General features: G+C 33.1%; 1 protein-coding gene across 1 annotated transcript; it reads right to left on the reverse strand.

Annotated features, from left to right (window-relative positions):
* Positions 1 to 1479: 1479 nt before the first annotated feature.
* LOC130442891 (phenoloxidase-activating factor 3-like) lies at positions 1480 to 17903 on the reverse strand. The gene is made up of 8 exons (XM_056777287.1): positions 17705 to 17903; positions 16049 to 16172; positions 15809 to 15993; positions 15642 to 15750; positions 15399 to 15580; positions 12597 to 12689; positions 12353 to 12540; positions 1480 to 7604 (listed from the first exon to the last, which is right to left on the reverse strand). Exons 1-8 carry the CDS (start codon positions 17778 to 17780, stop codon positions 7491 to 7493), a joined length of 1071 nt encoding a protein of 356 aa, XP_056633265.1. The 5' UTR covers positions 17781 to 17903; the 3' UTR covers positions 1480 to 7490.
* Between the last annotated feature and the right edge of the window lie 1045 nt (positions 17904 to 18948).

The raw sequence follows: 18948 nt of genomic DNA on the forward strand, positions 1-18948 counted from the left end.
ATTGAAAATCCCGTTTTTGAGCCCATTAGACGTCCAAAAATTCTTTTTTGGACTCATTAGAAGTTGAAAAACCCTTTTCGAATTGATTGAACATTGAAAATCCCGTTTTTGAGCCTATTAGACGTCCAAAAATCCTTTTTTGGACTCATTAGAAGTTGAAAAACCCTTTTCGGATTGATTGAACATTGAAAATCCCATTTTTGAGTCTATTAGACGTCTAAAAGTCCTTTTTGTGTCCATTAGATGTTGAAAAACCCTTTTCGAATTGATTGAACATTGAAAATCCCGTTTTTGAGCCCATTAGACGTCCAAAAATTCTTTTTTGGACTCATTAGAAGTTGAAAAACCCTTTTCGAATTGATTGAACATTGAAAATCCCGTTTTTGAGCCTATTAGACGTCCAAAAATCCTTTTTTGGACTCATTAGAAGTTGAAAAACCCTTTTCGGATTGATTGAACATTGAAAATCCCGTTTTTGAGCCCATTAGACGTCCAAAAATCCTTTTTTGGACTCATTAGAAGTTGAAAAACCCTTTTCGGATTGATTGAACATTGAAAATCCCGTTTTTGAGTCTATTAGACGTCCAAAAATCCTTTTTTGGACTCATTAGAAGTTGAAAAACCCTTTTCGGATTGATTGAACATTGAAAATCCCATTTTTGAGTCTATTAGACGTCTAAAAGTCCTTTTTGTGTCCATTAGATGTTGAAAAACCCTTTTCGAATTGATTGAACATTGAAAATCCCGTTTTTGAGCCTATTAGACGTCCAAAAATCCTTTTTTGGACTCATTAGAAGTTGAAAAACCCTTTTCGAATTGATTGAACATTGAAAATCCCGTTTTTGAGCCTATTAGACGTCCAAAAATCCTTTTTTGGACTCATTAGAAGTTGAAAAACCCTTTTCGGATTGATTGAACATTGAAAATCCCGTTTTTGAGCCCATTAGACGTCCAAAAATCCTTTTTTGGACTCATTAGAAGTTGAAAAACCCTTTTCGGATTGATTGAACATTGAAAATCCCGTTTTTGAGCCTATTAGACGTCCAAAAATCCTTTTTTGGGCTCATTAGAAGTTGAAAAACCCTTTTCGGTTTGATTGAACATTGAAAATCCCATTTTTGAGTCTATTAGACGTCTAAAAGTCCTTTTTGTGTCCATTAGATGTTGAAAAACCCTTTTAGAATTGATTGAACATTGAAAATCCCGTTTTTGAGCCCATTAGACGTTGAAAAACCCTTTTTTGAGCCCATTTGACATTCAAACAGTCCTTTTTTGGGCTAATTAGATGTTGAAACGTCTTTTTTTGACCATTTTACACTTTGAAAAGTCCTTTTTGGGCGCATTAGGCGTTTAAAGCCCTTTTTTGAGCCCATTAGACGTCCATAAATCCTTTTTTGGACTCATTAGAAGTTGGAAAACCCTTTTCGGATTGATTGAACATTGAAAATCCCGTTTTTGAGCCTATTAGACTTCCAAAAATCCTTTTTTGGACTCATTAGAAGTTGAAAAACCCTTTTCGGTTTGATTGAACATTGAAAATCCCATTTTTGAGTCTATTAGACGTCTAAAAGTCCTTTTTGTGTCCATTAGATGTTGAAAAACCCTTTTAGAATTGATTGAACATTGAAAATCCCGTTTTTGAGCCCATTAGACGTTGAAAAACCCTTTTTTGAGCCCATTTGACATTCAAACAGTCCTTTTTTGGGCTAATTAGATGTTGAAACGTCTTTTTTTGACCATTTTACACTTTGAAAAGTCCTTTTTGGGCGCATTAGGCGTTTAAAGCCCTTTTTTGAGCCCATTAGACGTCCATAAATCCTTTTTTGGACTCATTAGAAGTTGGAAAACCCTTTTCGGATTGATTGAACATTGAAAATCCTTGTTTTGAGCCCATTGGACATCCAAAAGTTCTTTTTTTGTGCCCAATAGACGTTGAAAAACCCTTTTTTGAGCCCATTTGACATTCAAACAGTCCTTTTTTGGGCTAATTAGATGTTGAAAAGTCCTTTTTTGACCATATTACACTTTGAAAAGCCATTTTACGATCGAAGCAAACATGTAAAAGGCTTTTTTCACTCGAAAAAACCTTTTTTGGATAAAATTGGACTTGGAAAAGTCATTTTTGGCCGATCTGATCTATTTTTTCACAAAATCAAACTCGCACAAGTCACTTATGAACTAAATTCGTTTCGGAAAAGTAATTTTTTGACTATATTAGACGTGGAAAAGCAATTCTTGACGAAACTAGATAAGGAAAAGCACTTTTTCGTCAGATTAGACTGGAAAGAGCCATTTTTTGACCAAAACTGACGTTGAAAAGACCAAATTACTCCCAAACCAATTGATAAATACCAAATCTACCAAGATCCCATCGATATTTTTAAATATATTCGAAAATAATCAATAATTAAGATTTAGAACAGAAAAAAAAAACAAAATATATTCAAACACATCTCATTTCACGATCGCTACACCCAAACTCACATCAACGCAACGTTTCGTCCACCGATTTACCATCTTCAGAGGCGTAAATTCAATTTTAATCGGTCTCTGAAGACGAAAACGCGCCGATCGAAACGTCGCGACGGTGCGAGTGTCGACGCAGCCGTAGTTACGAACCATCATCAACAAAATCCAACGTAGAAATAGAGTATAGAGCCGATATAAATAGAACTAGAGCTTATAAATTGACGCTCCTCCATTAGATTTTCCATAATTTAGTATTGGGAAAATTTTTATCGAAATTTATATATTTTCTCCGCTCTAATTTCGACGGAAGTGATTTTTTCCAACATAATTTTCCGTTACCGAATGTGTGTATATAGGGTGTTCTGTAAAAATGTACCGTCGAGTCGACGGAGTGACGTCATCCAATTTCGTTGGTAGTCGTGTGACGTCGCTTTCCGGTGTTGTCGGCTTTTATTTTTGTTATAATTAGGTAACGTATTTTCGGAAAGAACGAGATCCCCGTTTAATTCCAATAATTTATTGGAGAAATGTCGGTAATAATAATTTTGTTTCAATACATCACCTTATGTTTTAGTGTGATAAAACTTTTTAATACATTTTTTTTAATTCAACTACAGGATGAAAATTACAACGTGGCAACGATGTAAAACGTCTACCATATTCAAGTCTTGTGATAAAAGTCATGAATTGCGGCTTTGCCGGCTTTATCTGTTTGTAAAAGTTATTTGGAAAAATTACTTTGGGATTTTATATATTTCATTGTGATAATTTTTCATTATCTAGATGAGAAAATAATTTTTTTTCGAATTATTTTTTTAATTACAAATTTTGAATCGAAATTTTATTGAGAAATAATTTAAATAAGGGAATAATTTCAGTGAACTTGGCAACGATGTGAAACATCCATCTTGTATACGAACTTATATTGCGTGTTTGCCGGTTTTATTTGTCATTTAAAATGTAAGAATAAACAAAACTTTCTACAATTGATTTATTTCCTATAACACTCGGTTTAAATCAAAATTTCATTAAAATCCTTTTTTATCTAATAAACGTGGCAACGATGTGAAATATTTTATCATCTTTGCAAGCTAATGCGCCTTTGACGGTTTTATCTGCTTCTAAAAACGATTCAGTACATTTTTATAAATTCGATTTTGTTTATTTTAAAATGATAATTTTAAAATATATAATTAAAAAAAAACACTTTTTTATCGATTTATTTTTCATATCACTCGATTTGGATCGAAATTTTATTAAAAACTATTTTTATCTGAAAAGTAATTTTTATATTAAGGAATTTAAAAAGAACGTGGCAACGTCTCAATCTTTCTTCATTGCGTTATAAGTAGCAGTGGCACAGTAATAAAAACAAGTCGCCATTTTGGGTTCGCGATGCGTGTACGTTTGATTTATTCCTGTTTGAAATTCTGTCTTTTTCCTGAATTTTGTGAAAAATATGAAAATGTGGATGTGTAGTTTAAAAAAATGTTTTTTCAATCTGGATCATGTCTTCTGGTGAGTTTTTTCTATGTCAAATGAGCTGGCATTCTTATCAAACATTCCATAGCATGCTTAATTGATCTTATTGTATTTTGTTGAGTTCGTTTTTGTCCTAGTTAATTCTAGTTTCTAGTTAATTCATTTTTTAGTAGATTTTTGCATTGGTTCCATTCTTTTTCTATCGTTAAAATACTTTTTCAAGTTTTCCTCGAGTTTTGTAAACAAGCTTTGTTTTCACTAACATTTTTACTTTGATTTTCGTATTTCTTGGGGTCGTTTTTCGTTTCGTTCTCGTTTCTTGGAATATTTCAGGTCATTTTTGGTATTCCTTGGGATATTTTATGTCCTAAATTTCTACTTGACTAATTTTTAGAACCGATTTTGATAAAATCGTAATTACTTTTCACTCTTTACAGTATTTTTTGACAATATTACTCGTTTCCTGGACCGAATCCTCGTTTACCTAGGTGATTTAGCACGTTTTTTTGGGTCTCAAATACCTACTTGACTAGCTCAGTCGATTTTAACAAGGTTTCCATTATTTCTTACTTCTTATATTATTTTTCAACCATTTCTCGTTTTTTGCAATATTTTAGTGCATTTTTTGTTTTCTTGTGCTTACTTTTATCCTAAATCCTACGTGACTAATTTTTAGAGTCAATTTTGGCTTCACTTCACACAAAAATTATCAAAAAAAATTTTATTTAACAATATTTTATAAAAAAACTATTTTAATCTAAGAATAATTTTAATATGAAATTATGATAAACACGGCAACGTTGTAATATCTCTTCATAGAAACTTGATGTTCACGCAACAAGATTCAGTCGCCATTTTGGGTTCATTGAACGTGTGTGTGTTGTTGTTTTTTAAAACACAGTTTTTTTCACATGTTGTGAAACATATGAATAATAGTGATACGTGAATGTGATTTAAAAAAAAAATAGTTTCTACTTAATCTGGATTAACCATTTCTTATTGTGAGTTTTTTTAGATTAAGATATATATCGTCTTCGTTAGTGAATTAGGCACTAATTTCAAATTACCTCTTTCAAATTCATTTTAAAGCATCAAATATCAATTGAATAGCTTACTATAGTAAAAACCTCAAAGAAAAATCAACATTAAAAGAAAAACGCTGTAAAAAATTAGGTACGATCTTTGTTGTATTTTTTATAATCATTAATTTAAAAATTATGTTTTTTTTTTGAAACTAAGAGTACTAAACGAATATGAAAATGTAATTTTTAAGATTTACGTTAATATTATACCAGGTGTATTAAAAATGCAGGGATACTTGTTATTTTTTCTATTATAACTTTAATTTACTGATGGTAGAGACGTAGACAACTTTCATATTCACAAATTTCCAATTTATTTTCATATTTGTTATAAATATATAAAAAAATTACGTATTATATATGTATCAGTATATTTGCTGATAATAAATTGAGTTTGGTTTCATAACCTCACAATGTGGACGTAAATGATTAAGTAAATCCCGGTACACTTCGGTAAGGAAAATTATGATAATAATGTTTATAATATTTATTTAGACAAACTTTTAAGAAAAATGAAAATTGTAGTTGCCTAGTTCTAGGACTGAATATACGTAGATTGTTTCAAAATATGTACATAGTTCTATTTAAATGAATCTAATAAAACGAATATAAATTAGGCGGCTTGCCAACTGTACGAGGTCAAATCAAAAAACATTTTTACAGCTGGACTACTTTTTTTATTCGTTTTAAATGAATTGATACCCGAACATTGATACAACATCAATGTTAAGTCTTCAAGATAGGGTCGGTTGGAAATATTTTTATTTCAAACATAACCTAAATGTTTGTTTTAACATTTGTGCGAAGAATACGATTTTTTTTTTCACAACTTGAATTATGTGGATTCATTTCAATAGAAAACTACCTCGACCACTAATCTGGAATGAATTTGAAGTTTTTTGATTTGACCTCACTTTCCATCTTTCATTTCTACAGTCAACCAAAGTAGTTGTATAGACGAGGGTCCAAAATCTGTTCTATTTTTCCAAAATATGCACGTTGTTAATAAACTTATAAGAATGAGTGAGAGAACTGTTCATCTATGAAGCAATAAATTTTTGTATTGTATCCATCCGGTATAAACTTTTTGTTATGTTCATATGGAAACAGCATGTTTGTCATGACAAAATATTTTCCATCCTGGATGTATTCAAACTAGTACAAGGTGTGATTTGGATAGTTTCCGAGGGGGACAATTATTAAAATGGTAAAAGGAATTGATAAAACAACGGACACGGCAAATAAATGCTCATAAGATGGCAAAGAAAAACCAGAGGATGTAGATGATCATTTATCTACGATTGAGCGAGAAAAGTATTGAATCCAGGAAGAGGAGCTAACCAGAACCTCTTCAGATTCGTCCATGAGGTGGTTTGAAACGTTTCTGAGAGGAAAAAGTATTCGAATGGAAGGAATTAGGTGGAAAAAAGATGAGAAATGTCTAAAGGAGTAGTGAAACTGCTTTCATGATCACAAAGATGAACCAAATGATGTCAATTTGTGATTTAACAAGAAAAGCATTCAATTGAGACAAAGGAGCTAAAACGAGCTCTTCAGATTCGTCCATGAGGTGGTTTGAAACGTTTCTGAAAGGGAAAAGTTTTCAAATGGAAGGAATTAGGTGGAAAAAAGATCAGAAATGTCTAAAGGAGTTGTGAAATTGCTTTCATGATCACAAAGATCAACCAAAGGATGTCAATGATCCTTCATTTGTGATTTAACAAGAAAAGCATTCAATTGTGACAAAGGAGCTAACCAGGAGCTCCTCAGATTCGCCCATGAGGTGGTTTGAGGTAGTTTCTGAGGGGGACAAGTATTCAAATGGAAGAAAATGGGAAAAAATGTAAAAATATTTCTATAGTTATAAGGAGGATGCAAAAAAAGTTAATGATCATTAAGGCCCTCCTACGAGGGGGTTTGGATAGTGTCCGAGGTGGAAAAAATATCAAAATAGAAGAAAAATAGTAAAGAAAAGCACGAACCGACTAATTTTTTCTTAGAATCGCATATCTATATATATTTTTTAATTCGAAAATATTTTTCTATCCTGTTGGTAAATTCGAAAATATTTTTGTCTTTCAAACATGCTGATATTCCATACTGATGAAAAATTTTAGAAACAGAAGTCGCTGCAGGAATTGCGCTTACTGCTTTTATTCCCCCTATTTCATTCAAAATATCATAAAATCATCCCTTAATTTTTTCAAAAATCTTTTCCACCGAACTCATTCTTTATAATATACTTAAAAAGAAAACTTGTTAAAATTTACTATATTAAATAAAAATTTCGAGTTTCTTTTATGCGTATTTATTTACCAAGCCCCTACTCCCAACCATTATACAGGATGTTTCGAAATAATCGTGACCGACAGTCGTGTAAATATTCCAACAGGCAGCGCAGTTGCCGGACTCACTATCACGTAGAAAAAAATTACCAATTCCACCAATAACGAATTATTAATATAGTTGCATGGTTTCTCTTATCCAATTAACGTATTTCTTTATATTTGTATAAACGCTGGGGATTCCTGCACTTCCACATCGATCAGATCCGAAAGAAAGTATACCGACCTAAAATTACAGTCATAAAATTTGATGTAAAGCAATGTAAAATAGCAATTTAACTAAGAAATGAATAATGGGAGAGAAATAGACTTGTAATGTTGCCTATGGGGCATTATAATACTCCATTTCATGACATATTTACTTGACCGAATGGTATTTCTTGGGGTTTTTGTCCTAAGTTGGTACTTCACTCATTTTTGTGGTAGATTTTCGCCGTGGTTTGATTATTTCTCTCTCTTTGTGGTATTTTTTGACAATTCATCGTTTTTTTGAGTTCAGTATTCATTTACTCGAAAATTTCCTCCTTCTTGGGGTCATTTTGTCCTAAGTTTCTACTTGACTAATTTTTAGAGTCGGTGTCAGCAGTGGTTTAATTATTTCCCTGTTCCCACTGAATTTTTTGATAGTATTTGGAGAATACTTTGATTTCTTCAAGATTTTTGGTTTGGTTTTGGTATTTCTTTAGGTTATTTTTGTCCTAAGTTGGTATTTCACTAATTTTTGTGGTAGATTTTCGCAGTGGTCTGATTATATCTCTCTTTGTAGTATTTTTTGAGATCAGTATTCGTTTATTCGAAAATTTCATCCTTCTTGGGGTCATTTTGTCCTAAATTTCTACTTGACTAATTTTTAGAGTCGGTGTCAGCAGTGGTTTAATTATTTCCCTGTTCCTATTGCATTTTTTGATAGTATTTGGAGAATACTTTGATTCCTTTAAGATTTTTGGTTTGGTTTTAGTATTTCTTTAGGTCATTTTTGTCCTAAGTTGGTACTTCACTAATTTTTGTGGTAGATTTTCGCAGTGGTCTGATTATATCTCTCTCTTTGTAGTATTTTTTGAGATCAGTATTCGTTTATTCGAAAATTTCATCCTTCTTGGGGTCATTTTGTCCTAAATTTCTACTTGACTAATTTTTAGAGTCGGTGTCAGCAGTGGTTTAATTATTTCCCTGTTCCCACTGAATTTTTTGATAGTATTTGGAGAATACTTTGATTTCTTCAAGATTTTTGGTTTGGTTTTGGTATTTCTTTAGGTCATTTTTGTCCTAAGTTGGTATTTCACTAATTTTTGTGGTAGATTTTCGCAGTGGTCTGATTATTTCTCTCTCTTTGTGGTATTTTTTGACAATTCCTCGTTTTTTTGAGTTCAGTATTCATTTACTCGAAAATTTCCTCCTTCTTGGGGTCATTTTGTCCTAAATTCCTACTTGACTAATTTTTAGAGTCGGTGTCAGCAGTGGTTTAATTATTTCCCTGTTCCTATTGCATTTTTTGATAGTATTTGGAGAATACTTTGATTCCTTTAAGATTTTTGGTTTGGTTTTAGTATTTCTTTAGGTCATTTTTGTCCTAAGTTGGTACTTCACTAATTTTTGTGGTAGATTTTCGCAGTGGTCTGATTATATCTCTCTCTTTGTAGTATTTTTTGAGATCAGTATTCGTTTATTCGAAAATTTCATCCTTCTTGGGGTCATTTTGTCCTAAATTTCTACTTGACTAATTTTTAGAGTCGGTGTCAGCAGTGGTTTAATTATTTCCCTGTTCCCACTGAATTTTTTGATAGTATTTGGAGAATACTTTGATTTCTTCAAGATTTTTGGTTTGGTTTTGGTATTTCTTTAGGTCATTTTTGTCCTAAGTTGGTATTTCACTAATTTTTGTGGTAGATTTTCGCAGTGGTCTGATTATTTCTCTCTCTTTGTGGTATTTTTTGACAATTCCTCGTTTTTTTGAGTTCAGTATTCATTTACTCGAAAATTTCCTCCTTCTTGGGGTCATTTTGTCCTAAATTCCTACTTGACTAATTTTTAGAGTCGGTGTCAGCAGTGGTTTAATTATTTCCCTGTTCCTATTGCATTTTTTGATAGTATTTGGAGAATACTTTGATTCCTTTAAGATTTTTGGTTTGGTTTTAGTATTTCTTTAGGTCATTTTTGTCCTAAGTTGGTACTTCACTAATTTTTGTGGTAGATTTTCGCAGTGGTCTGATTATATCTCTCTCTTTGTAGTATTTTTTGAGATCAGTATTCGTTTATTCGAAAATTTCATCCTTCTTGGGGTCATTTTGTCCTAAATTTCTACTTGACTAATTTTTAGAGTCGGTGTCAGCAGTGGTTTAATTATTTCCCTGTTCCCACTGAATTTTTTGATAGTATTTGGAGAATACTTTGATTTCTTCAAGATTTTTGGTTTGGTTTTGGTATTTCTTTAGGTCATTTTTGTCCTAAGTTGGTATTTCACTAATTTTTGTGGTAGATTTTCGCAGTGGTCTGATTATTTCTCTCTCTTTGTGGTATTTTTTGACAATTCATCGTTTTTTTGAGTTCAGTATTCATTTACTCGAAAATTTCCTCCTTCTTGGGGTCATTTTGTCCTAAGTTTCTACTTGACTAATTTTTAGAGTCGGTGTCAGCAGTGGTTTAATTATTTCCCTGTTCTCACTGAATTTTTTGATAGTATTTGGAGAATACTTTGATTTCTTCAAGATTTTTGGTTTGGTTTTGGTATTTATTAGGTTATTTTTGTCCTAAGTTGATATTTCACTAATTTTTGTGGTAGATTTTCGCAGTGGTCTGATTATATCTCTCTCTTTGTAGTATTTTTTGAGATCAGTATTCGTTTATTCGAAAATTTCATCCTTCTTGGGGTCATTTTGTCCTAAATTTCTACTTGACTAATTTTTAGAGTCGGTGTCAGCAGTGGTTTAATTATTTCCCTGTTCCCACTGAATTTTTTGATAGTATTTGGAGAATACTTTGATTTCTTCAAGATTTTTGGTTTGGTTTTGGTATTTCTTTAGGTCATTTTTGTCCTAAGTTGGTATTTCACTAATTTTTGTGGTAGATTTTCGCAGTGGTCTGATTATTTCTCTCTCTTTGTGGTATTTTTTGACAATTCCTCGTTTTTTTGAGTTCAGTATTCATTTACTCGAAAATTTCCTCCTTCTTGGGGTCATTTTGTCCTAAATTTCTACTTGACTAATTTTTAGAGTCGGTGTCAGCAGTGGTTTAATTATTTCCCTGTTCCTACTGAATTTTTTGATAGTATTTGGAGAATACTTTGATTTCTTCAAGATTTTTGGTTTGGTTTTGGTATTTCTTTAGGTCATTTTTGTCCTAAGTTGGTATTTCACTAATTTTTGTGGTAGATTTTCGCAGTGGTCTGATTATATCTCTCTTTGTAGTATTTTTTGAGATCAGTATTCGTTTATTCGAAAATTTCATCCTTCTTGGGGTCATTTTTGTCCTAAATTCCTACTTGACTAATTTTTAGAGTCGGTGTCAGCAGTGGTTTAATTATTTCCCTGTTCTCACTGAATGTTTTGATAGTATTTGGAGAATACTTTGATTTCTTCAAGATTTTTGGTTTGGTTTTGGTATTTCTTGAGGTCGTTTTGTCCTAAATACTTACGTGTCTCATTTTCAGAGTTGATTTTGGCGAAAATCACATTAAATCCCACCCTCATGGTATTTATCACAATATTACCCATTTTTTAGATCGAATCCTCGTTCCCTTGGACATATTAGCACGTTTTTAGTGTTTCTTGGGGTCTTTTGTGTCCCAAATTTCTACTAGTCTATTTTTTAGGATCGATTTCGGCAGAAATTCCATTATTTTTTATTTATTACAGTATTTTTACACAATTTTTCGTTTCTTGGAAGATTTTAGGGTTTTTTTTATATTTTTTGGGATATTTTTTGTCCTAAAATCCTGCTTGACTAATTTTTATAGCCAATTTTGGTAAAAATTTTTCGCGTTTTAATATTTCTGGACAGAATTTCTTGGGGTCTTTTTGTCCTAAATCCCAATCCCAATAAACTGATCTTTAAGATGCATTTGGGATGGGTTGTATTCATTTTTTGTCTTGATAGGCATCTTTGACCGTTTTTTCGAATTAAAATTCGTTTACTGGATGATTTTATGCCTTTTTTTGGCTTTCTTGGGGTCGTTTTTGTCCAAAATACAATTGACTAATATCTGGGGTTATTTTGGCAGATATACTGGTACATTTTTTAACGTTTGTCTCGTATTTTGGAAATGAAATTTGTTTCCATAAAGACAAGCACTTTTTTCGCCTTTCTTAGGGTCGTTTTTGTCCTAAACCTATACTAGACTGATTTTTAACGTCTATTTGGACCGAGCTGCAACATTCCATATCCTGAAAGGGTTTTTAGACACTTGGTTTCGTTTTTAAGAACTAAATTCTTTTATTCGGAGATATCAGCTGTTTTTTCGTCCTTATTGGGGTCATTTTTGTCCTAAGTTCGTGATATACTAGATCTATGTAGGTTGATTAGAAATTATTCTTCATCCTGACTCGATTTTTTCACAGTTTGTCTCGTTTTTTGGAATAGAAATCTTTCTCTACGGAAATTTTACCATTTTTTAATCCTCCTTCGGGTCCTTTTCGTCCTAAATCCTCATTCAACTGATTTTTAAAATCGTTTACAGCAAAGTTAAAGTCTACAGGGTTTTTGACTGTTTTCGCGTTTTTTAGAGATTGAAATTCGTTTCCTGGAGGATTTCCGCACTTTTTCTTGTTTCTTGGGGTCGTTTCTAACGTAAATTTCCATTTAATAGTATTTTCTAACCTTTTGTTATATTTTTCTATACAAAATCACTTTGCTAACTATCATTTTCTAATTTTCCTTCTATTCGTAACGAAAAACCAACCGGTTTCGACTTTCGAACCTCATCAGTACATCACATAAAAATATTAATTTACACTAAAAAAAATTATACATCAAATTTACCTGGTAATAAGTATTGCCGTGTCTAACTAATAACGGTGCTCCCCCGAATCCACTACACGCGTCATTTCCTGCTTCCCCCCCAGCGCAAATTTGATCTTCCGTGACCGGTAGTGACCCCCCGTAGACTCGAACGCATTGTTGAATGCTTACGATAGGTAAATGCAACACTTGTTGCTTAGGCAAAGCATCTGTAAGGACATTTTCCGGATTGTTATCGATATTTATGCGCAGTCGCTGTACTCACAAGTTTGTCCAGCTGCTTTCCCCCATCCCACAAGTAAACCATTGTTGCTAGTCACTGACCAAGACTCCGGCAAGCATATCGGTTGAGCAGTCACTATAAATGCATTAATTTATAACTATTAGAACTTAACATTTGCAAAAATGTTTGGAACGAAAAATAATCAAACAACTACCAAAATTGTCCTTGAAGGTTAGTCAGTTGTGAATTTAGGACAACAATGACCCCAAGAATGATTGAAAACGTGCTCAAGTGTTGGAAGAAAGGAAGACAAAGAAGTAGAATTAATTAAATGTCTATCAAACTTGACCAATGAAATTGATCAGGTAGAAATTTAGGACAGATTGACCCGAAGAAACAAAGAAGACGTTCCAAAATATACGATAAAACAAAATTTTAAACCAAACAAAGAGAATTATTATTAAAATATGCCAAATTAGACCCTAAAAATTGGTCCAGTAGGAAATTGGGACAAAAACGGAAATACCAAAGAAATCTGCGATGACACGAATTGGAATTCCACACAAAAAACGATACAAACAATCAAAACACCTTCCAGGAGAGAAAATAATTACTCCTCGCCCCGAATAGACTTCAAAAATAAATCAAGAAGGAATTTGGGATATAAACTATCCCAAGAAATACCAAAAACGTGTTAATATCTCCAAGAAAACGAATTTGCATTTCAAAACCATGTCAGGATGAAAATTGATTTCAACCCAGCCCAAATGTATCCTGAAAATCAATTAAGTAGGAATCTAGGACAAAAACGACCCCAAGAAAGACGAAAAAATGCTAAGTCTTCTGGGAAACGAACTTCGATTCCAAAAAATGAGACAGGATGTGAAATGATTGTAATTTAGCTCGAATAGATTTTAAAAATCAGTTGAGTGAGGATTTAGGACAACAAAACCCAAAAAGGACGAAAAAAGTGCCAAAGTCTTCTAGGCAAGGAATTTCATTCCAAAAAAACGAGACAAATGGTGAAAAAATGTTGTCAGGATGTGAAATGATTGTAATTTAGCTCGAATAGATTTTAAAAATCAGTTGAGTGAGGATTTAGGACAACAAAACACCCAAAAAGGACGAAAAAAGTGCCAAAGTCTTCTAGGCAAGGAATTTCATTCCAAAAAAACGAGACAAACGGCCAAAAAATGTTGTCAAGATGTGAAATGATTGTAACTTAGCTCGAATAGATTTTAAAAATCAGTTGAGTGAGGATTTAGGACAACAAAACTCAAAAAGGACGAAAAAAGTGCCAAAGTCTTCTAGGCAAGGAATTTCATTCCAAAAAAACGAGACAAACGGTGAAAAAATGTTGTCAGGATGTGAAATGATTGTAATTTACTTCGAATCGATTTTAAAAATAAGTTGAGTGGGGATTTAGGACAAAAAAACCCAAAAAGGACGAAAAAAGTGCCAAAGTCTTCTAGGCAAGGAATTTCATTCCAAAAAAACGAGACAAACGGTGAAAAAATGTTGTCAGGATGTGAAATTATTGTAATTTAGCTCGAATAGATTTTAAAAATCAGTTGAGTGAGGATTTAGGACAACAAAACACCCAAAAAGGACGAAAAAAGTGCCAAAGTCTTCTAGGCAAGGAATTTCATTCCAAAAAAACGAGACAAACGGCCAAAAAATGTTGTCAAGATGTGAAATGATTGTAATTTACTTCGAATCGATTTTAAAAATAAGTTGAGTGGGGATTTAGGACAAAAAAACTCAAAAAGGACGAAAAAAGTGCCAAAGTCTTCTAGGCAAGGAATTTCATTCCAAAAAAACGAGACAAACGGTGAAAAAATGTTGTCAGGATGTGAAATGATTGTAATTTACTTCGAATCGATTTTAAAAATAAGTTGAGTGGGTGAAAACGGTGAAAAAATGTTGTCAGGATGTGAAATTATTGTAATTTAGCTCGAATAGATTTTAAAAATCAGTTGAGTGAGGATTTAGGACAACAAAACACCCAAAAAGGACGAAAAAAGTGCCAAAGTCTTCTAGGCAAGGAATTTCATTCCAAAAAAACGAGACAAACGGTGAAAAAATGTTGTCAGGATGTGAAATGATTGTAATTTACTTCGAATCCATTTTAAAAATAAGTTGAGTGGGGATTTAGGACAAAAAAACCCAAAAAGGACGAAAAAAGTGCCAAAGTCTTCTAGGCAAGGAATTTCATTCCAAAAAAACGAGACAAACGGTGAAAAAATGTTGTCAGGATGTGAAATGATTGTAATTTACTTCGAATCGATTTTAAAAATAAGTTGAGTGGGGATTTAGGACAAAAAAGACCCCAACGCCGAAAAAAGTGTCAAAAAACGAAACAAACGGTCAAAAAACTCAATCAGGATAAAAAATTATCACAACCAAGCCTAAACAGATCCTGAAAAGCAGTCGAGTGGGGATTTAGGACAAAACCGATCCCAATAAATAGTAGAAACATTCGGAATTTGTTGACAAAAAGACGTTCCAATAATTCGACAACATATTTGGTCCGTTATTATTGCAGAAAATTGAGTTTCATCCACGATATACACCTGATCTGATTACTTCATATCCCTAAACTTTGCTCGAAGAAAAACTCCCTCCTGGAGTGGCTCTAAACCTACTTGGTTATCTTCTGAATATCGGCCAAATTTTTCTTCTTCAAGAATACGTATCGCCTATTGAATTGCAATTTATGTTGGTATTTCCAGTGATCTAGATCGCCATCTACCTGGATAAGATCAAGATACAGAAATATCAACACCAAGTTAATCAGGCATCGAGCAAAACCAAACAAAAATTGGAAAAAATGTTCAAAATCACCTGTGAAATTCATGGGAGTTCTTAGAACCAGTAGTGCCACATTATTTTCGAAAGTTTCTTTCTTGTAACCGGGATGAACGATCACGTGGGTTATTACAAGATCTTGAGTAGGCAAACCACAAAACTCCTCGCCGCAATCGATGTTTGTATTTGCGTTATATTCCCCGACACGCACCATGTGTCTAAAAAGAAAATACAGAGCGTCTCAAAAAAAAATCATCATAAAGAGAAAAGATTTCTTACAGTTTAAAATTGTCCGCTTTAGCCAGAGCGCAATGCGCCGCCGTCAAAATGATTCTCGGATCAATGATGGAACCCGTGCACGGAAATTTCGTTTCTCCAGTTAACGCGTCTAAAATAAAACGTCATTATAGAGAAATTAGAACTGATTGAAGATAGCAAGTACGAACTCCTGAAACCGATCCGTCCAATCCAAGGATAAGCCCCTATTCCTTCGTAACCTTCGCCTTGCACCTGCGACATTCCGCATCTCTGTCCATCCACTACCCTTCCCGGTAGAATCGTGGTGGTTTCGGCGATTTGGGGACAGCATATTAGCCCCGAACCTCGATACCCGCAGCTCAATTGCGCAACACTGTTAAAACAATGCTCAACTGATGGTTTTTCTTTATTGCAGAATCCATACTTACTTGTTATTGAGCAGACAGTCGCTGCTGATGATATTACCGATTATTGGACAGGATGATAAAGGAACGCATTGCGTGTTTGAAGGGCAGAACGATGTTACGTAATCGGTAGACTCATATGTGTTCACTGGAATATAAAAAAGTATTAAATTCTTCAGTTTTGTTGCTAAATCGTCCTCTATCCGTCTACACTCTAAAACCTCGGAATATGTTCTAAATCGTCCTCTATCCGTCTACACTCTAAAACCTCGGAATATGTTCTAAATCGTCCTCTATCTACCTACACTCTAAATCAAAGTCAATTTTAGTGGCAACAACATTTTGGCTACTCTTAGAATGAGTTCTGAGTTTATTACTGGTTACGATCCCAATCAATCGATCTAATCCGCTTCGTCGTTGCCCTTGTTGCCCAGGCATCAATAAGAACTTGATTTCATAACAAGAAACACTCACCAGTTTCTATTGTTGTTAATTTTGTCGGTCTAATTGTGTTATCGACTGTTTATTATCGGATAAGCTTATGTAATAGCACTATGCCGCTTAAAGTATCAGATGATATTAACTATCAATTTTTTTATTATTTTGAATTAATAATGACTCAGTTCTCTATATCTCTATAATACATATGATTGTATTAATAAATTATTTTCTATTTACCTTGAACGAAGTTCAAAAGTAATAATTACCATGAATTTCAAATTAAAATTGTTTATTTCTGTACCGGGTGGTTATATATCTTGTATTACTTGCCTAAAACTTTGTGAGTGACTTTAATAAATTATTTGGAGCCATTAGTGACCACCAGCTCAGTGACCACCAGTTCAATCTGCGTAATCTTTACAAGAAAACGACGGATCCTTCATCTAGATCTTCTTTTGCTGTATCCATCGTTACAGGACCCGTTAGTCCCATTCCTCCTTGAGTTCTTTTCATTTAAATCTATTCTACCTACTCGTTCCTTATTCAATAATTTCCATCCGCGTTCCCGTTTCCATTTTATTTTACAGCTTCCAGGTGGAGTTTCAACCACACCCAAAGAACCGGTACACCACAATTCCAGTTTCTTTGCTAAATCGTCCTCTATGTGTCCACACTCTAAAATTAGATAAAACCTCGGAATGTATTCTAAATCGTCCTCTACCTATCTACACTTTAAATCAATGTAAATTTTAGTGAATTTGTGGTTAGTTTTTCTTCTATTTACTTTCGTTTTAGACAAATTTTGTATCATAGTTTTCGTACAAATTCGTTTTTTCTATTTATTTGGAAAACAGATTCCTGTTTGATTATATCTAAATTCAGTTTTTTCATATGTTACGGCATAAGCTCCTTTTTTTTCGAATCTATTCTACCTACTCGTTCGTTATTGGAGTTTCAACAATTGGGAATCCAGTTGGGGGCGGCAACCATCCCGGATTTCTATGGATAAGAAAGAAGAAGTAAATGTGTTGCGGGTTGTTTTAAGGGGGTAAACCTGAGCCTCTAAACTATCACCCTACAGTTTCATTTGGTCAAATTAGAATGAAATATCACGTGAAACGTTTTCCGCGCGGAATTATTTTCACGAAAATATTATAGATTCCTTCAGTGAATGGTAACCTATTTGGAAACCAAAGAAAATGACATGGAAATATTAGAAAATAATTAAACGTGACTTACCTACACTAATTTCGTTTCCGATGATAAAAATCACAAATTTGAAAATTAGTTTAGAAAAATTCACTCTGTAACCCATGCCGGAGTATATTCAACAAAAACTAATATGGAATAATAAGTAAAATGAAATTAGGAATGATTTGACCTTCTATTGAAAAAAAAATGATCGTACAAGCGTAACAGGCTATTTCCGTATCAAATTATACAACATGGACTTTTCGTCCTTATTAATTATATCATCAACAGTAGATCGATAAACCTGTGTAGCCCAATAATTAGTCTCTTTATACGGGGTGAGCCAAGAAGAATTTATATATATTTAAAAGAAAATACGCGAATTTGGAGTAAATCTGACAACACCGCACGTCGATACTACATGGTTGCCAATGTTTAGAACTTAATTTCTCCAAAACAAGAGCCATGATTCCGTGTATACTTTGGATTATCTAGTTTTTGTTCATTTAATGCAGTTATCAGTACAAATTTCATCATAATTGCGAATTTTGAGTAAGTCAACAACACCGCACGTCGATACTACATGGTTGCCAATGTTTAGAACTTAATTTCAACAAAACAAGAGCCATGATTCTGTGTATACTTTGGATTATCTAGTTTTTGTTCATTTAATGCAATTATCAGTACAAATTTCATAGAAATTGCGAATTTTGAGCAAATCTGACAACACCGCACGTCGATACTCATGGTGGCCAATGTTTAGAACTTAATTTCACCAAAACAAGAGCCATGATTCCGTGTATACTTTGGATTATCTAGTTTTTACTCATTTAATGCAATTATCAGTACAAATTTCATAGAAATTGCGAATTTTGAGCAAATCTGACAACACCGCACGTCGATACTCATGGTGGCCAATGTTTAGAACTTAATTTCACCAAAACAAGAGCCATGATTCCGTGCATACTTTGGATTATCTAGTTTTTGTTCATTTAATGCAGTTATCAGTACAAATTTCATCATAATTGCGAATTTTGAGCAAATCCGACAACACCGAACGTCGATACTTCATGGTGGCCAATGTATAGAACTCAATTTCACCAAAACAAGAGCCATGATTTCATGTATACTTTGGACTATCTAGTTTTTACTCATTTAATGCAATATCTGTACAAATTTCATAGAAATTGCGAATTTTTAGTAAATCTGACAACACCGCACGTCGATACTTTATCGTGGCCAATGTATAGAACTTAATTTCAACAAAACAGGAGCTATGACTCCATGTATAC

Source organism: Diorhabda sublineata, chromosome 4, assembly GCF_026230105.1.
Source record: "Diorhabda sublineata isolate icDioSubl1.1 chromosome 4, icDioSubl1.1, whole genome shotgun sequence".
NCBI classification, from domain to species: domain Eukaryota; kingdom Metazoa; phylum Arthropoda; class Insecta; order Coleoptera; family Chrysomelidae; genus Diorhabda; species Diorhabda sublineata.